Consider the following 20,663-nt stretch of genomic DNA (forward strand, 5'->3'; position numbering starts at 1 on the left):
GGTAAAAAAAAGTTTTGGAATCCGTGCAGTAGATGGCTTCAGCCAGCAGCCAGAAACTGCAGTGACTGCAACAATTTCCTTTTGGGCAATTGCGCCCGTTAAAATTACATCCACTAAAAGTCCTTCTTTTTGCTACCGACAGGCTCAGACTGTTGTATCGGGTGTCTGACAACATCATGGAAAGGTTCCCTACGAGCATAGGTGTCATTTACACTGGGGACGCTGGGGACATGTCCCCACCACTTTTTGAAATGGCTGATTTTGTCCCCACCACTTTTTGAAAGCATTTGCTAAAAGTTTTCTGAAAATTAGCTTGCAACAAGAAATGTTAAATAAAAAAATAAAAATTCTTTGAGAAAGGTTTACTTGCACAATAGGAAAACATGAAATGCAATGTAAATATAGAAGAAACAGATCTGCCTTGTCCAAAAAAAGTAACTTAGGGTTAAAAAACAAGCTGCTGATTACTGCATTATATTCAATGATATTTTATATTCTGAATTGTGACTGGCTACATGAATTTTGTTTCCCTTCATATAAATAAAGCTATTTCCACCATAAATTGGTGCAGAAAATGTCTGTTATCATGTCTATCGTCACACCCCTAATATGAGCCCTTAAATGTCCCCACCACTTTTCAACAAAAAGTTGCCTACGAGTAACAACCGCTGACACCACTTGTTTTAACCTGAAACAGAAGTCTTGCTCAAGGACAATTCATTGGCTTTAGAATTAACTCACTTGCATTAATTCTGATTAAAATTTGATTTGGCTTTGTCTCCAAATCAACATTCCTCTTCAGATATACTGCAAAAAGCAAATATGAATAAATAAAAATACAAGAGTTGGCTTCCTTCAGTCTTTTATAAATCTGACTCTAGCCAGGCGTGTGTATCTCTTCAACTGCTTTGTCCCAACTAAAACCAAGCTGAAACTGGGTATGACAGGCTGACTCTGCCAACCTCAAAGCCTGCCAGTCAGATGTCCCGACACAACCTTAGCCTGGCTACTCTGTCAGAAGTGCAGGCAGAACAGTTGGGACAGCACAGGAACATTAAACTCAAGCAACTTAATTCCACCTGCATTGCCTTCCCCCACACCTCTAATCTCGCTATCTCTGTGATTGAAGTAAGTGTGCTTGGATATAAAGACAATCTACTCCACATACTCTGCCATTTAGCATCACTCTCTGCTTCCTTGTGAGATTTATACTGTTTAATTAATTTCAAAACCTGGGCACATAAAAATAGCAGGGAGCCATCAACCACTGTCTATCCTATCCCCGCCTCCAAAGTCTAGAAAGTCATCTTATTGAGTGTTGAGCATTTCCAAGCGCGTAGGGAGGCTCAAGCTCGCCTTCGTCTCAGCCCCCTGCTCACAGAACCGTATTTGTGCATGGATTTGCAGAGGATGGTTTTCCACTTGCAGATACTGTTTTGTGCACGTGTATCAAGTGCATTCACCTGGTTTTTATGTGCTTAGGTTTTAAGACTAAATTGAAATTAAATGCTATAGATTTGTTGGTTTTGTTGGTCACACATTGAGTTGTTGCAATTTTGCTTGATGCACTATGCCCAATATTACCAAAACATTACTTTGAAGGAGAAGGCTGAAAATATTCAATATTTTCTCATAATTGTTAACAAATCTCATAAGAAAAGACCAAATCAGGTGTTGCCTGTGCTGTCACACCTGATATATCTTATTCCTCTATGCCATAGACGTCCAGTGTTGTCCAAAACAGTTAAACACATCAATGAGCCACACTGTTGCACTGAGGGTAATGTTCATTCATCACAAACACTCACAAGTGCACCAAATTTGTATTAATCCATGACAGATAATAGCCCCCAGCAAATGCACTATTTACTTCTGTTTGAGTAACATTTGCTAAGAAATACAGTGCCCAGATGTTTTAGAAAATGACTTGCCCTTTTGAAAAAACATAAACAGAATGTTTGTGATCACTTTGTGATCGGAAAACTATAATTACAGCCTTAGACTTTAAATCAGCAATCCCCAGACTTTACAGGGTTAACCTGCGATATCCAATTACATATTTACACCTCTGTAGCATTGTGCTCTAGAATGTCAGTCAAAAAGTATACTAAGATTTCCTAGATTTCTGGTTGATTTAGTTCCTAGTGGTGGCCCTCTAAATACCCAGTTCTTTTTTGTTTGTCTTTTTTGAAAACAAACCACTAAGATATTAAATGCCCACCAGTCAGCAAACAGTCAGCATGTTTGTACGTCTAATTCTGTCATACTGTACCTGCTACAATTTTGTTTGTGATTATACATTAGCTATTTTCTATTGAAATATTAAACTACTACTGTAAGTTCTCATTCTCACTACTTCTGTTCCATCATTTCACTTTCACACCCCTTTCTCACAAGCATAAACACCCCCTCTCCCTCATCTCTTTCCTCGGGCTCTCTGCCTCTCTGCTTCAGTGTTTTGCTCCTCCTTGCTTCCCCCATCAATCCCCTCCTCCACTTTTGCTCGCTCTGCATTAAGCCCCGCATGTCTCTCTGCCTCTCTGATCATGGAAGCAGTGCTTATGGGAGCTTCTGAGACCCGTGTGAGCACTGCTGGTCTCCAGTCGCCTTCCCAGCACAGCGAGTGGAGGACGAGTGGAGGAGAAGGAGGGGGAATATGCGTCCTAATGCCCTAGGCGGGCGAAAGGAAAACAGGATGGGAAAGGGGAGAAAGAGTGAGGAAGAAGGAGCATGCTAGAGATGCAGAGAGTATAATAATAAAGGCGAAATTAGAGAGAGAAAGAGAGAACATGAGAGCAGGAGAGAAAAATAGAAAAAAGCCAGGAGTACAAAAAGAGCGAGTGAGAGCATGGTGGCACAGGGAGAAGAGCAAATGAGTGAGCGAATAGGAAACGAAGAGAGAGAGTGAGCGAGAGCGAGAGGGAGGGAGGCGAACAACACTGCAGACACTCGCCCACTGTCACTGCTCCACAGCCAGAGGACAGAGGCAGCAACAGCAACAGTGGAAGCGCATACGATGGAGGATGAAGACCGTGCCATCCATATGCAGCTCAGTCCCCGTCACTGACAGCCTCCCTCTGGGACCATCCTGCCAAGTTGGGAGTAAACAGGGGGGAAAAAGGAGAAAGCTACTCTCGCTGTCCTTCACAAGACCACAAGTACCGGACCTCAACTCCTGCAGGACTTATAACACACCACACACACTCCTCTCATTGTTTTTCCCTCTCTTACACTCACATACACTTACTCACACCCTCACTCTCTCAAACTGAAGCACACTTCACTTCTTGTTGCCTTTTTGGACTAGCGTGTTAATTTGGTTGTTTTTTTCCTACACTGCCTTCGCTGATCTTCTGAGCTGAGTGGATTTACTTTTATCCTGTGGCGGACCATGGGGCAAGGGTGGAGGGGTGCAGAAGGGACCCTACGAATAAGGACAGAGAGGAGCTGGTACCTTTTGGTGACATTGCTGATGTTCTGTGGTTTCTGGAAGGCTCACACACAGACAGATGATGGGAAGTCTGTCTACTTCTGGGAAACAGGTACTGCTAAACCACTAATTAGAGATTAAATTTGATCCTTTGTTTTACATATGGAGTCTTTATGATGGCAGGTGGTGAATTAGTGTGTGCTGTTGATGCTGCTTTGGCAAGTGACCTCCCACACTCAGAGGCAACAAACACTCAGGTCTAATCATGTGTGTGCATTTTCAGTTCATCATTTGTGAAAAATTTGTACTCAACTTTTAGATTTTAGGGAACATTTAAAATCAGTTCATCCGGCAGTGTTGCCTTTCTATCATGAAGATAAAAGGTTCTTGGATCTAGTACAGGAAAGATAAATATATTCTCATGCTTAATTAACCTGCACAGGTCTACAATGTTTCCAGATGACACATTTTGGTTGTCTCATAAATTTGAGGTATACGAGTCTATGCTGCTGAACTTCAAAGATACATAGACTTGAAAGATGACCCAGAAATCTACAGTAGAGCTGTCTCCTCGTACTGAATAGCACGTAGTGCACAGGATATCTGTGATCCATTTTTGAATGGATTACTTTCATCTTCCTGTGTCTCAGGTGATGCACCATTATTGAAATGTTGCTGCTGCGTGTTACAGCATGCAGATGATTGATAGACATTATCACACAACAGTGCTTGCTGAGCGAAGCAGAGCGGGGTGGTTTTTGATGGTATTGATACGACATCAACGTTGAATGAGCGTGGTGTGTGTGTGTGTGTGTGTGTGTGTATGTGTGTGTGTGTGTGTGTGTTAGAAATTCATACATGTAGTAGATGTTGTAGGTGGATGGGCTATTACAGTATTTATCTTGCATCTTGCACATGCTTGTGTTCTACACTGAAATAGCTGTGTTATACTGTCTGCCAGAGAAAGAATCATATGAAGTTCATTGAGAGTCACAGTGGGATCCATTGAATTATACTATTGACATGCATGCCCACTACCAAAAATGGATACATTCATTTAAGGATCTAGAGTAAATGTGTTGCAGTGAGCCATGATTATTACCATGATCATTTCTAATGGACACTGAGAAAATTACTCTCTGCAGTCTTTTGAAAAATATTTAGGATGTCCTTTAAGGCATAAAATAAATGGCCATCTCTCTTGACTTGATTTAATCCTCAATTAGACAGAAAAGCCCAGGAGGTTTAGACATGCTCTTCTCTTCTACTCTAACAGAAACACCTTAATAACTATTTTCTCAATACCAGTACAACTTCTCTTTCTAACCCTAACTCTAACACCCCCACTCTACTTGTGCTGCCCCGCCTTGCCCAGCACCAGTCCCTAGCTGACGTATCCCACGTCTCTCCTGTGGTTCTGCATCTTTAAAGAGGATGTAGCTGAGTAAGGAGATTAAAGGAGCAGGGATTTAACAACCCAGGAAAGACAGCCCAGGGAACAGACTTGAGAAAGAGAAAGGCAGAGTGAGCACTGCAGGCAGGGAGAGGGACTAACTTAACCTACATCTATCCTACTGTAGGTCATCATGATTACGCCTCTCTCCCACGCTACAGCACCTTTCTCCCACACTATGCATGCTCCTCAACTGGAAAGCTCTGTGCTTTGAAATGTAATCCAGTGCTTGGAGTTTGTTCACTTCTTCCCAAATAAAAGGTAGTGCATTGATTTCAGCCCTGGAGTCTTCTTTTTTTCTGTGCCTCTTTGGTTAGACAATTGCCTGCAGAGTATTAAAATCACATAGGGCAATTTAGGGCTTTGAATCCCAGTGCTTTTCATCAAAACGTGATTATATTTGCACAAGATTTGCATACTTTTTCTTGCCAATCGAAGCTTGTTTAAAAAGAAACACAAAATGTGATGATGTTTGTGCACATTTGCAGAGTGTGCAGTGGAGGGAATATTCTTGTGGCAGGCAATGCTCTGATGTTTTGCATATTGATGAGTCTAGCTGAAATACAGCCCCTGTCTTCGAAACTGTGGGGAATTGGGCCTCCATTGCCTTTATTGCCTTCTGTGAAAATATGATGTATCTGTTTTGGAAGGTGAGACAGTGCAGTGCTGTTTTTTTCTCTGAGAATTCTATTCAAATGAGGCAGATAGAGACAACAGGCTCTGCAGACAAGTGCAAGTGATATTTGTGAAGGTGGCAGTGAGGATAACTGGAGAAAAAACAGGAGTGATTATAGCCACCATGAGGACGGTGGTGGTGGTGATGATGATGATGGTGATAACGTCTTGCCACAGCTTTTCTGGGGCCTTTGAGAGAGAGAGTTTGTCTCCCTCTAAGACGCTATTTTCACACAATTTTTCTTCTTGTCGCTCCGTCTCAAATGTGCGCTTCTTCCTCTGCATCTCTATCCCTGTCTGGCACTTACGCTATATTTTGCATTTCAAGACCCACATCCCAATCAATGCAACAGTAAAATATGCTAAACTTCCAAACAGGAGTCTCCACACCGGGATGAGAACACGTTTAACAAACATCGCATATTCATGTGTGTAATTGAGAGCTGCTAAGTGCCACACATGTAGAGGCACGCAGCAGGTGCTTCGTTCCTGTTCGGGTACTATGTGTGTGCTTCATTAGACTCTGTTGTTGGAGCGACAAGGTTGCCAGGTTTGAGCTGTCAAGACCTTACATGTCTGCCTGAGGACAAAACTATTATAGGTGGTAGAGAGGTGATGGTGTATTCAAGCAAACACATACTGTAAAATCTTGATATCTTGGCATGATTGATTTTCTGTACGTGTTCCTTGTGCAGTCTGATGATTATACGGGTTCATTTTTCGATAGATCTTAAAATACATCAAACCACAGGCAAAGAAGGATAACTTTGCTAATCAAACATTGCTATTGTCTTTTAAATATGTTGAGGTTTGTGTCGACAGGTGCCATTTAATTTATCTGTCTGGTTTGACATCCTGATCTGATCACTGTTTATCAACTCCCACCCTCCTTGAATGTCGCCCCATAATCTCTCCCAGGATCCAGATTATCTGACATTCAGATTACGTAGGAGTCGCCTCTGGCCTCTGTTCAAGCCAATCGTATTTCACCTACAGTCTCCCCTCGTCAGGTCGAGTCACACTTCTTAGCACGTGTCTCTCTGCTGTGTTTAGTCACCTGAGTCATGCACATCCTATCTTACTAATTTCTCCAAAATACTTATTGATTTACCATGCACGTGTGTGTTTTTTTGTGAGTGCTTTTGCATCTATCGTTAATACCAACATGCTGGGAAAAAGCCATCGCAATGGCTGTTACATGCTCTACACAAAGCAGTGGAATTTCAGCTTTTGTTTAATTGCTTCCTGGATGGTTTAACCAAATAATGAATCACAAACTTGAGTGAGTAAGATTTTTAAAACTAAAAACAAGATATGATAAAAAAAAATCTTGTCAGATGTGCATGTACTTTTGTACATTTGTCAGCCCCATATCTCTAATGACCTGTCACTTTGCAGAAACAATGGCGTTCTAGTCCTACACTGTATCATACAATGAGGACCATTGCAGCTTCCGGCGCTCAGACCGCAATGCTGTGTGTCACCAGTTCCTGCTGATGTCACCTTTCAACGCACAGGGGCCGGGTGTCTGGAGCTGACAGGCCATTGTTAGCCGAATACATTCCTCCCTTCAGAGAATCACTGGCAGTGAAGGATGTCACCCGCGCTGAGGGTTGTTAGTAGCTCTCCCACAATCACCTGCTATTATGGCGGACCCACTGAAGAGGCCATCCAGGAAATTGAGGGAGAGCGGGTGTGACAGGTTCACAAGTTCAATACAGCAAGCCAAGGTCATTAATATGGCAAAACGCCTTCAGCCAAACTGAACACAAGACTAACTGAGTTCCAAAGTAGAGCCTTGAGATAGATCGAAACAAAAGTGTAGTATCGATCTCTTTAGGTGCTTCAGACTAATTAAGCGTAAAGTTGCTTCTCCTGTCTTATTTTCTGTTAAAGAACCATGCGAGAAATCTGTGGTTAGTTTTGCTTGATTATCTAATTTTATGTGGAATCACTTTGGCTATATGCTTTCGTTTAAAAAGATTTTTTTTGTCTGCATAATTGATTGATTCATTTCCTCAAATGACCTGAGCACTGTCCTCACTCCCAGGTTTAAATTAGAATCTGCCGTCTCTGTACGCTGTGAAAATCCTTTGCTTTAAATAGCTCTATTCTAATACCTGCGTACTTGTATTACGTCTGGCGGCCAGAAACAAACACACGCCAGGCTGACTATCTGTAGCTTTGATATCAGCAGGAATGTGACTGGCATCATCCCATATGAGAATATCCCTTGGAGAATCCTGCCTCATTTTAGAAAGTGCATTACAACGTGACCCTCTATGACCCTAATTAGCATAGCACCTGAGGGCAAACAAGAGCCTGGTAGGTAATTGGCCAGCCACTGTTTAAATTCCTTAGCAACAGGCAACACATTTAGACCGTGCATATAAATTAAGACAATTTCCTTGGGATTTTCATTTTTCATTACACAGTGTGCCAATGGGTTTTATTTTAATTCAGTGCTTATGTTTTTGTTTTCATTTTTAGTTCAGTTGGAGTGAAAATTGAGGCTAATTGTGTCTGTTGTGTGCGTCTAGCCCTACAACCATCGGAAAATGAGCACTCAGCAGCTTGTGGAGTCTTTTATGGGAAAAGCAACAACAGCAGTAGCCATGTGGCCTCAGCATCTTTCTGTCTAAAAGAGGAAGGAAGCTATTTTTCAAAGTTAGTTTTTGTCTCAATGGAAAAAGAATGAGCGCAGCTCACGCTCCAGTGGTCTGCGGTTCAGTGTCACCCCAGCAGAAATGATACAGAACTAGCCAACAGCATACCATGGCATTGCACTTGATTTTAAAAGCATTTGCAACACAATACATCACATTTGACCCAGATTGATCTGTTTTGAGGCTTTAGAGATATCACCAGACTGCTGCGTTTTTAAAATAGCCAGCCCATGCAGTGGAGAAAGATGCCAAAGAGATGCCAGAGTTTGTTTAATCTAAATGGCAGAGCTTACACTAAAACCTGGCTATTACTGATATAGGAGGGATGGCAGGATTAGAGATTACACTTCATCCAAAAAACTTTATTTAGAGTGACATAAGAGGATTCAAACTGCCTTATTCTACCATATTCAAATGGCTCATAACATATTTTGCGGATGTGGCCCTATGTCAATCAGCTACACTACCAGTGTACTTTGTGCATGGTCATGCCATGAGTAAGCAGATCAGTGATAGTTTATGTTATGTAGGGATGTTTTTTCCCCGATTATCAGCCTTGACCTGGTATGTCAAAGCAACATGTGCTGCTGCAAAAAGATTAGTATTGATTTTTAAACTCCCAGAAAATTTTCCTAAGTGTGTGATCAAAATCACAAAGCGTATTTTGTCACACCTGGACACGTCTTTGTGAAACCCACAATGTCTACTAATCTACTTAAATTGGCTAAAAGGTGAAGGTTAGGCACCTTGCTCAAGGACTCTTTGAGGGTAGTTTTCATTCATGCCCCTTCTTGGATTGAAGTCTCTATGTTGTCTCTATACAAACAAGAACTTAAATCTGTTTTAAGCCTGAAGTTGAAACACAAACAATTCCTGTGCCCATGTTGGGGAAACCAAATTTTTTTGTGGTCAGGGACCGGCATTCAAAACAGGCCTTTTTCTCCCTTGAGAGAAAGCAAGTCGGCATCAGTGGACTGGGAGAAAAAACGACATCATCGAAGAAAGCAGTGACATTTAGAGGCTGTGTTGCCTCCTACTCTAATAAAGCTGCAGAGATGGAGGAGGCTCAGGAGTAAATATCCTCCCGTCCTTCCAGCAGCCCTGTTGTTAATCCATCATTTCTCCCACTGGCCATCAATTGTTTTTCTCAGCTGTGGGGTAGTCATGGGCATATTTTATCTTTATATTTTATGTCTTTTTTTGGACATAAAAGCCTCTTGTGTCACGGTAGTGTGACTGTCCTTGCTTTGCTGTCTAGTGGGTAAGTTGATGTAGAACTGGATGCTATGAAAGAGTGTTGTGAGTGTTAATTCATCATTAGATCAACTGTAAACACAGAATGCTATAATCTGCTATCAAAATCTTGCTATAAATCATAAGAACATTGCTGTTAGAATATTGAGCTGCTGCTGGTTTGACATTGCTTTTTTTCATTGAAAGTCACATTTTAGTCCTGCAGTTTTGGCCCCATTCCTGAATCATTGTCTGCTTGTTTCTGGACCATGTGGTCTTGGTTTGTAAAGTAAAAATGGTGCAACAATTCCTCAGAGTACTTTAAGCAACAGTGTCAGTACATTGGCTTTAGGTAATTGTTTGTGACAGTGTTTGAAAATCCCTGACTTGATGGTGCAGTTTCAGATTTGTGCATGTTGTGCTTTGGTTCAGTTTGACTGCACAGTAAAAATGTGTGAGTAAAGTGATTAAAGAACAATAATTAACTAAAGTTAATCTAGAGTCTACAGCCATGCTAGCAGCTCTGCCAGGCTGCACAGTGATGCTTTGAGCTAGATGCTCACAATGACAATGCTATCATGCTGATGTTTAACAGGTGTTTACTTACAATATCTGCCAGCTAATCAGTTAGCATGCTAAAAATCATTATCATGCTAATCAGCACTGAACATTTATTTTTACTAGAAGATGGTACTGAAAAGCTAAGGATCACCAAAATTGTTATAATTCATCCTTAGCTGAACATGAATGTCTCTGTATCAAATTCGTACCAAAATCCATGACAGTCCATCCAAAGTTGTCAAAATAATTTCACTCAAAACACAAACGTCAACGTTTTGCACTAGAGGAAAAGTAGAGAAAATGAATGTATATTATATGCATAGGTATATATATATGTTACCACATCTACCAAGTTACCTGGTAGTCTAACATCCAGCAGTTTGAGAGAAAAATTTCAAACAGATATAAAAAGTCAAGTTGGTAGGAAATCTCTCTATTATATATTTGACTGATAATAGTTCATACAGTTTCATACAGTTTGTGCTTTATTCTTGAAACTGCTGCTGAAATGTATCAACATTTCAGGTCTTTTTGTGCCAAGAAATACTTAGCCATATTAAAAGCACGTGCCAACAGAAAATGGAAAAGGTGGTTAAAATGCGGACTTAGAAAAGAAAAATGTGTGAGCGAGCACTCTTCATTTAAGCCCTAACATCAGCATAATGGCCTGAAATATATAATGAAGGCGGAGAGAGATATAACGAGAGGAAGCAAAAGAGGATTTGAGGGCATCAAAAATCCATACAAAGGAGTTCATGCTGAAAGAGCACACCATGCCATGCTTTAACACTAGTATCAACATAATAAACCAGACACATATAATGGTAGAGGGAGAGAGAGTGATAGAGAGGCTGGCTAATCACCAGTGACAAGCCCCTGGATTAGAGGGAGGGCAGCAGATGGCCCCAGACAGGGCAGGGCTGACCGTATATGAATATCCCAGTAGGTTGATCAGGCTCCCTAACTCCTTCTGCAGACAAGCGTAGTGTGTGTACAAGATTTGTCAGTGTATTGGTGGTCACTTCCCACCCATACATTTATTTACCTACAGAGAAGGCCAGTAATGTTATCAAGGAGACACTGAAACCTATCCTACTTGACAAACATTTCAACATTTTCTAACAACATTTCCTTGCATGATGTATAGTTTCTAGAGCCTAAGGTATAGAGCTCCTTATTTTGTGAGACCTACAGTCTAAAACCCACAGATATATAGAATATTCAGACATTTATAAGGATGTAACAAAGAAAAAAGCCTTCACAAACTCGACTAACCACAACCCTACCTCTAACCCAGTCAACAAACATCAATTTAAAGCCCTATCAAAACTACTGCGTTTTTGTTTTAAAACGGAGACCTTTGCTACGTTTGCACCTCCCGTCCAGAACTAAAACTAAAACAGCAAAAACGAAGTCCTAAAACGGAGAAGTTTGAAAATGCTGCCGACCCCATTTTTCGTTTTAAAACTCCGGGTAGCATTTTAGTGCGGATGGGCAAAAACGGAACACTTAAGAAATGATGACGCAGACACTCACGTTTGGCTCTCTGACTGGGTCTCATAAGTCATGCAAATTAGAAACACAATGGAACTGATAGAGTTTTTGACTTGGTATTTTTATTTTAAAAGTTTGTAACTTGCAAATAACACATAGTCTACACTTGTATACTGTGTATTTTGCTGTATTTACTTTGTGCCGACTCCCAGTTTTCCACTGCCACAGTCGCTTTTAACTCCCATGTTACTTTCAGTAACAGTTCCAGCTCGTTATTGGTCCATGCAAAATAAAATCTGTTGTGGTTCTTCATCTGTAGTACTTTATTATTTTGCCAGATCTCCTGTAAATACGGTAAACTCCTGTAAATGGACCATCTGCTTCATGTTTACGCCGACATGCACATATCCAGAGTACGTGAACGGTCACTAGATGTGTGTTTTCAGTCATTTTAATATAGACGCAGATCACCCCTGATATGCAGCTAAAATGCTGGTGTGGACGGAGATCATATTTGTTTTAAAACTCCGTTTTTAAACAAGCCGAGGGGAGCTGCAGATTCAGGTGATAATTCTCTCTAGGTTCATCACTACAATCAGCTCCTTTAACACTGTCACTTTGTTTTCACGTTGTAATTTGAAACCTTGTTATTTTAAAAATATAGCGATTTATAGTCACTTTAACCACAATATTGGCTTGGGCTATGTAATGTCATGTAATGACTGTCAAAGCTCCACCACCCTCCTTGCCTTTCCAACGACGACAGGTTGATTCCCCTTTCTCAGTACACTGTTCAGGTCATTGAACATTTCATGAGCATGAACATAAATAGCATCCCATTTAAAACTAGAGTCATGATGGTTTTAGCAGTTCCCAGTCGATTGTCCACCAAAGGTAAAATGAAAATTGTACTCTTAATACACAGTATTTAAGTTTTATTTGACTTGGATTCCAGATGATTGTGATTTTCTGACTGCTGGTCCTTTGATGCTTCAACACAATGGTTATATATGCTGCTTTCAAATGGTTGCGTAACATAACTAAAATGTTGAACGCTGTTCAACTCTTCATCCTTCCATTGATTCAAATGTCTATTCATCTGTTCGCCCATTAGCTTTTTCCTCTCACTACCCATTGTACTGTGGGTGTATGGCGTGGGCCTGCACTCATGGGTGTCACTTCACACACTTGGTTTCTGGCAAACACACACACACACACACACACACACACACACACACACACACACACACACACACACACACACACACAGTAAATCCCAGTAAGACCACATTTGTAATCCATAGAGAGAAAGTTGGCATTTCCCTGTAACACAATGTCGATAACCATGCAGCTTTTTATGTGTTTTAGCAGTTACAGTCAGGAGAGAGAATTCTTTAGTGGTCACACCTCCAGTTATTTGTAGCTCAGTACTAGCTTTTGACAGATTGTGGGAGAGGCTGTTTCTCAAGCATTCTTATCTCACATCATCACTGTGTAGAAGTTAGTCAGTGTCACAGGTGGTTTAATTATAAGTAAAAATAAATTAGATTTTTAAATCATTTCTGAGTTTAGGCATTGTAAAAACATTGACTGTATGAAGTTATAATCATATGTATACTGATTTATCTGCTTAAATCAAAAAGGCTACAGCAGTGATATGTGTCAGATGCTGCAGATTTGACCAGATTATGTTTTGTTGTTGTAAAAACACATGAAATTAGAATTAAAATTCACAAACTACGAACAACTACATGCTACATTTAATGTCTGTTATCACTGTTACAATTTGTTTTCAGCATTTCTTCAGATAATAATTTTACTCAGAGCATTTGAATTTGAAGTACAGCAGACACACGGTAAGCAAGAAGGTGTAAGGTTTTGAAACTTTGATATTTGGGATGACTGAAGAGCCTGGTTAGAGTGCCCAATATGACATTGTGAAAGGGGCTCTCTCATAGTGACGAACACACAGAAAAGGATCTTTTTTTTTTACCATACAATATTATTTACATACTAGTAAAATGGTGCACAGTCTAAAGGTGATTCAAGTCCTCTTTGTTTCATTTGTCAACCAACATGAAATGCGGAGTTCGCCAAGGCTCAATCCTTGAGTCTGTTGTGTTTTAAACTTTACAATTTTCCAATAGGGCAAAGACAAAATAAAAAATAAATAATATACAAAACAAAGAAATTACATCCTAACTAAAATGCTAACTATTCAGATCATTCCCAAATGTAGTACAGTCACAGAGATCAGAAACCTTTACCATCTTTGAAGGAATCTGGAGATTCATGTCCAGGCATGATTTGTTCTTGCTTTTATTTCTAACACTACAAACTAATTTAACAATCATTTCTCTTGATGGACCCACTTTGCCCCCCAGGTCATCAGGAATCTGAGAAGCTCATTTAATTGTTATGCTTCACATAGGTGGAACAAACTCTCAGAAGACTTGATTATATACAATATATATATAATATGGTTATTTATTCTGCCACCTTTGACTGAATCTTAAGTATGTCTCCAATATTTTGGACCCAGTCCAAAACAGATCCATGGAAAGCTACCTCAACCTATGTGCATTAATAATTTTATTAAAAAGAGAAACCAGATCTGAGGCAGACCTGAGCACAGTCAGACCTGACCTGAATAGATCAGAGGACAATTAGACCCAGTCCAAAATACAGTAAACCCAAACAGACCCTAATAACTTAAGAATAAATGTAAGGGAAGAAACCAACTCCAAAAATAACTTGTTGATATGCTTCAGACTCTCCTTTTATAGAAATAAATTAAAGTCCTACTTCTACATCCTGCACCAACATTGTGTAGCCAACTAGATGATGGACAGAAGTATTTTAACATCTGTGAATCAAATTCCAAAGAATAATTGTCATTTCATGGATTTTTTAACAATGCTTCTGAATTCCTAAAATATTTCCTCCTGTGGAGATTATGACGTTTGACTCCACTCGTGTATTAGATATATTTACACACAGAGCCAAGACCCATGGCAGTAAAACAAGCCAAACTGATCAGACTGAGTATAATTCAAGTCCCGTTCCTTCTCAGAACAGAGTGGATGATGTGCGTCCAGTACTTAGTGCAGTAATTATTTTGCATTAATGTATTATACATTTATCTAAATTTATTCATCAAGTTTGTTCGCTATTTTCTACAACTGCATATAGCTAATCCATGTGAATCCAAATCCAAATATTTGAAGAAGGATATGCAGTATAATATTGGATTGGATTGTATGTTTTGGAATGACTGGATTGTTTGAGTTGTTGTAAACCATCTTCCAAAATGAACAAGACAGTGATTGATTAAGGGCAATTTAGTATATGTTCTGTGTGGGCTAATTGTAATACTAATTTCAGTGTGGCCCTGGTTTTCCAGTCCTAAGTGTTGTGATCAAATGCATCGAGTTCAACCATAAAATGTGTTTATTAGCATGTGTCATATCAAGATTAGGCGAGCTGTACTTGATTATGAGAGCGCACAGTTTGATCCACAACAAGCAGCACACTACAGACACTGTAAAGAGCTGAGAACTGATGTAGTGTTGATGTGTCCTTTTGTATTGTCACAGTGTACTCCCCTAAGAAGACTCATTAATGAACAAGCAGCCAAGACAACCCCTGCTACTGTAATTCATCATGGCACGTGTGACCTCTCTCCTCAATGCCACTGGCTGTTCTCACTGTGCCCTTCTTCACCCTCTGTAGACACACAGGAATGTGAGATACTTAAACCGCATTCCGGTTTAAATTAGTTATGGATTAAAATATTCAATTGTATGTTCACCACTTTTGTCTCGCAGCTTGCCTCCTAGCTTTTATTGGCTATAGTTTTCTGAGCAATCCTGACAACAATAAATGTTTTTCCATCTAGTAAATATTACAGTATAACACAAAGCATTAATTCTGCTGCTGCTCTTTCCATACATCACACACAATTCATTGCTAGAAGCAAACCAGTCATTGCAACAATGGCATCACTGCATGTTACTAGAGTCTTATGTGATAAAATGTGTCACATGTTTATGTTAACCTTGCTTTTACCGTGGGCACATACTGCATATCTCTCAGGATTACCCCACAGTGTTTGCATGCCATCATTTGCTCAGTAGATTTATCGCTATTTTTTCCACATTAATCCTCTTGCTCACTACGCGTAACAAAAGTTTAAGTTGCAAATGTATAAATTCTCTAAAGTTTTCACTTATATATCAGACAGTAATATTGGCTTCCAGCAGAATCTTTATTAAAACATGTTTTTTGGCACTTTGATCTTGGTGAGAATGGGAGCTACACAAATTATTTTGGGAGACTCTTTATTTTTATTCTTTTTACCTGTGTGTGGCTGGACAAACTAATACAGAAACTCCACAGCAGGAGGTCTTTGTCATCAAAGAAAAAATGGCTGAAAATTGTTGAAGGGCCTTGGAGCACTTGAACCACAACTAATTGCAAGACAAAGCTTTGGAAAATGTCATCCATCAACTCCGTGTTTACATTCTGCCAGTTCATTTTTCTGAAAGGGCCCAGTGGTCACACACAGGAAGGGGAAGAATAGGGTCGCCTCATTCTGGAAGCAGTGAAAAATTGCCGGTTTGCTAGAGGAATTCACCTATTTTCTGACTCTTCCACTCAGAATGAAAAGTAAGTTTTGTGGAATTACAGCTGTGCCAGGAGTTCTTGGAGGGCACGCAGCTCTGTGCTCCAGACTTTCTTTTAAATGAAAAACTCAACCTTCATTGATCTCACACTGTTTGGTGTCATCAATCTGTGGAGATTTTCTTTTCTTTTCCTTTTTTTGTGATTGAGTGTTCTAATTTACTTTTTCTGGGTTACCTGCTTTCCTTCAACCTGCCTTGTTTTCTTCTACTTCGGTTAGTGATTTCCTGTTTCCCAGAATGACTTTCAACAACCCCCAGAGAACAAGGTTCTCTCTGCTGTATATGAGTTGGTGGAGAGAGCAAAAATGATAACACAGCAAGAGTTTTTATAGTCAACAGAAGGCAGGAGTCCCACCTTTGACTGAAAACCCGCATTTTTAATGGTGTAGAGAGTCTACTGTCGTGTAGTTGATAAATTGTTATTGTCTCTTGGATGGTATTCTCCATGCACGACTCATACACATTGGTGGAAAAGGGCATCCATGGAAAAACACCCCTTTTATTTGAGTAACATTTCTAATTTATTAGCAGACCTGCCACTATGCCAGTAAGTGACGAGACAAACATTTTGCCACTATTTTAGTGGATGGACTTTCTATTTCTTTAATCTGCAGAGCGGAAGACAACAAAGCTAGCCGTGATTGAGAAATCAAAACCAATACGGCTAAACATACCCTGTGGGACTGTTAGAGCTATTGCTTTATCGGACCATACATCATGCATTTATCAGGTATCTGTCTTAATCCTCGGCGGCACGTAAAATAAGAATAAAGAAACAACACAACCCACATCCCTCTGAGGAGGACGCTAAGCTCTGTGGTACAGTGTGTGATTAGAAGTTCTCGTCACTTGTCAGCAGCCTGGGAGCGAACAGACTGACCCAGCCCTCCTTCAGCCGAACACACCTGCCCCAGTGAATATTATGTGTGTTTTCTGTGTGTTTCTCTGAAAGCACGACCAACAGGATTATATACCTGTCACAGCTGTCAGTCAAGGCCCGATCTGCCCCCTCCACCTGCTCACCCCCATCTGTGAGCTGCTGACAGCTGTAGTCATGGCAACAGAGATAATATAATGACAACGTATATGTCAAATCCTCTGCCCTGCTACCTGCGACTGTACCCGTCTTGCACGCTTGACATCTATTTAATGGTAATATGTTTAACTGTCATGCAGTTAAATATGTGGTTGTTTAGCAGTCTGTGATTTTCAGTGAAATATTTATTTTCATTATCTTTTTTCATCATCATTTCTCAATTGTCTGACAAGGCATTTTGTTGCAACAGGACAGAAATGATGTTTGTATAGTATATTGGGTGCGGCTGTGGCTTGGAGGTAGAGCGGGTCCCACTAATCATAAGATTGCTGGTTCAATCCCTGCTCCCTGTGCCATTCATGTGTGAGTGTGGGTGAATGATTAGTTAGTTTCTGATGAGCAGCTGGCACTGTGCCTCTGCCATTAGCTTATGAATGTGTGTGAATGGGGTGACTATGACATGAAGTATCATAGTCGGTCAGAAGACTAGAAAGGCTCTATACAAATACCAGAAGAATTTTCTTATTGTCAACAAATGCCACCACAACACCAGAATCCAGAAAGGATTTGGTTGAAGATACTTCAAGACATTTCGCCTTTCACCCAGGGGCCTCTTGAATGAAAGTATCATTAACCAAATCCAGTTGTCTTTGAATTTAACCTTCCTTGGATAACAATGAATTTATCAGACAAACAAGTACTGCTTATTCCTCTGTGTCATAGAGCATTTGTGTGCAAACATAAGTAACAACTCATCAGCGAGCCACACAGGGTGGCATGTTCCTATATTTCCATGAACATGGCCACAGTAGTTTATTTAGACTCAGAAAATACTTCCTAAAATAGGAATAAAAACAAGTAAATATTTTTGACTTGTTTTTAAAGATTTAATTCTTCAGTTGAAATGAATGGGCTTGGGGTTTAGTGGTACACACTGGGTGGGGTAGTACTGAGAAATGGATAAATGCATTCATGGGATTTGTTGACAATAAAAAAAATATAGGATAGCGTCAGCTGTATACGTCAACAATTTAAAAGTTCTGCTCTCAAAATATTGCTGAATTGTTAGTAAACTGTAAGTAATTATAAGTATTGGCTCTAAAATGTTCTCGGAAATAAAAAGTAAAAGTGTTTTTTGTGAACATTATTTTTGTTGTTGATGCATTAGCCTGTAACAAAATATCTGATTCTTTTTCCTAAAAATCTGACATTTTTTGTCCCACAATAGTAATCATCTGATCACTGTGTAAAACCCCAATCTGCAAAGTAACTAATGACACAGACAGCAAATAAATGTTGTGCAATACAAGGTAGAATAGTTCCCCTAAAATTTTGTGAAAGTAAATGGTCATAAAAAATGGAAATAAAGTGAAAAACCAATATCTGAAAATGTTTTTTAATCACAGTCCTTGAGTAAATTTCCCACCTCAGATTGAGGCTGAATTGTGTATTCAGAGCAAATATAGCACTCTGCAGTATAGACCAGTCTTCCTTATGCCATAAAGTGTGTGAAAGTGTGTATCACAGAGGTCCCCATTAAACAGGTGACGATGGTCAATCTGCCTGGAGGAGTTAAAATCCCTGAGCAGATTTTCTTACTCTGGGCTTCAGTTGGTAATTTTAGTGTCCAGTGTTGATCCAGATGTTGTTTCAGATGCTTTTACTCTCTGACAAGAATACAGCTGTAGTGGAAAAGACTGGTGTGTGTGTGTGTGTGTGTGTGTGTGTATAGTTCTGTTCATGTGTGTCTGTTTGCGTGTGTGTAGAAAATGTAGGTCAGTCATGCTGTTGTAGCCTGCTGGTGAACCCTCCAGTCAGACTGCGGACAATCCAAACTGGCATGTGTGCGCTCGTTCATGGGCACGTGGTTTTGTGTGGGCCCGCCCTTCCATTGATCCTCCACATCTGTTTTCTTTTTTTTCACTATACTTACATCATAAAATACTTCAGCCCACCAATAAGACATCTAAATCACAGTAGGAAGAGCTAGCGTGGGAGCTATGTAAGTAACACCTGGAGCAGCTGGTCAGCTCTCCATGCTTCTTGAACATTATTTAAAAAAGGCCTATTTCTGATGAAATCTTCCCTTAGTCCGCTGTTAATTTACAGAGAATTAAAATCAGTAAAGCCTAGTGTGAAATAAGGGAGATTTCTTCTTTCTCTTAGTTTTTCACAGATTGTGTAAGTACCAATATAGATACTCATTTGTTACTGCAGGCTCTGTAAACTGCTGCTGCACTTTGACTCCATCCAGAACTCTTCCTTAGCTACCAGTTGCGGACAGGGTCAGCTTTATGGTCTACAAATTTTAACTTTCAGCAATTTAAGTTAGCCTAACTATTGTTAAATTCCAGCAACTATGACCACTTGTCAAAATATTGTTTCAGTTTCTTTGTAAGAATTACAATTATATTTTTGTTAATATCTACAATTCCCATGATAAGACCAAAACTAAATATGGGTTAGTCTGTCTCTCAGTACTTCCCTACCCTGTCTATTTTATTTTTATTTCTTTTATTCACAGGGACAATGCACATTGATCGACATCACTGTAAATGTGCCAGTGTTAGCCAAAAGGCAAAGTTCCTACTATTGTCCCATGGCCTGATTACAAATAAACCATTAAAATAACAATAAAACACACAATATGCACAATTACAGTAGGAGAAAGCAAATCTATGGCTCTCAATCCCAAGCACATTGGTTCCTACTTAGAATGTAAATCTTAAAAAAGAAGTCACAGAAAGGCCAAAGAATTTCCGGAAACAGATGGGCAATGTAGTTTTTAGCAAACGTTACTCAAACAGGAGTAAATAGTGTATTGGTTGGGGACTATTTTCAGTTGCTCATTGGTGCTCTAATGAGTATTTACAGCCATAAGATGTTATATGTGGGATTGGTTCAAATAAATTACAGAGACGATGTTTGTAGTAACAAAGGAACATGTCACCCAGTGCAACAGAGTAGCTTAATCTTGTGTTTTGAATAGTTTTTGGACAAAAATGGAGCTCTATTGCAAAGAGAGACAAGATCTATCAGGCTTTAGATACAGACAGTACTTGTGAGTAGGATTAGTTCATTGTGTGTTTTCTTGAGGTTTGTTCACAATAAGATATATAAAATATCAGCAGACATATTATTTAATACAATACTCACATGGCCATATATTCTGTATATTGAAAGAGTGTAAGAGCAGTGACTGGCTTACTTCTAGCCATGAGTCATGAGTTATGCATGGAAAGAGCAGTAGCGGAATTAATGCTAATGCTAGTGAAAGAATCAATGTAACTCCACCTGTCTATACTGAACAAGAAGTCATCCGTTCCTAGCGCTACTACACTGTAAAAGATGAGATACACAAGCCACGGTCCTCTTTCAAAGCTTAAGGGCCTGTGTCCACCAAAGCGTTTTTTGCTGTTCTGAAAACGCC

At 39.8% G+C, this 20,663-nt stretch overlaps 1 protein-coding gene across 2 annotated transcripts in view; it reads left to right on the forward strand.

The window, feature by feature from the left end:
* Positions 1–2,647: 2,647 nt before the first annotated feature.
* Positions 2,648–20,663, forward strand: part of LOC119897054 (thrombospondin type-1 domain-containing protein 7A) — a 147,333-nt gene continuing 129,317 nt past the window's right edge. Inside the window, exon 1 of one of the 2 annotated variants that reach the window (XM_038710594.1) lies at positions 2,648–3,542. In XM_038710594.1, coding sequence (XP_038566522.1) covers positions 3,392–3,542 — 151 coding nt within the window. In that variant the 5' untranslated portion in view covers positions 2,648–3,391. The remainder of the gene's footprint in view (positions 3,543–20,663) is intronic. The other variant, XM_038710595.1, reaches the window with a different exon arrangement.

The sequence above is a fragment of the Micropterus salmoides genome, unplaced genomic scaffold, assembly GCF_014851395.1.
Source record: "Micropterus salmoides isolate LMB-PRFRI ecotype aquatic unplaced genomic scaffold, ASM1485139v1 Ms_hic_scaffold_11, whole genome shotgun sequence".
In the NCBI taxonomy this organism is placed as follows: domain Eukaryota; kingdom Metazoa; phylum Chordata; class Actinopteri; order Centrarchiformes; family Centrarchidae; genus Micropterus; species Micropterus salmoides.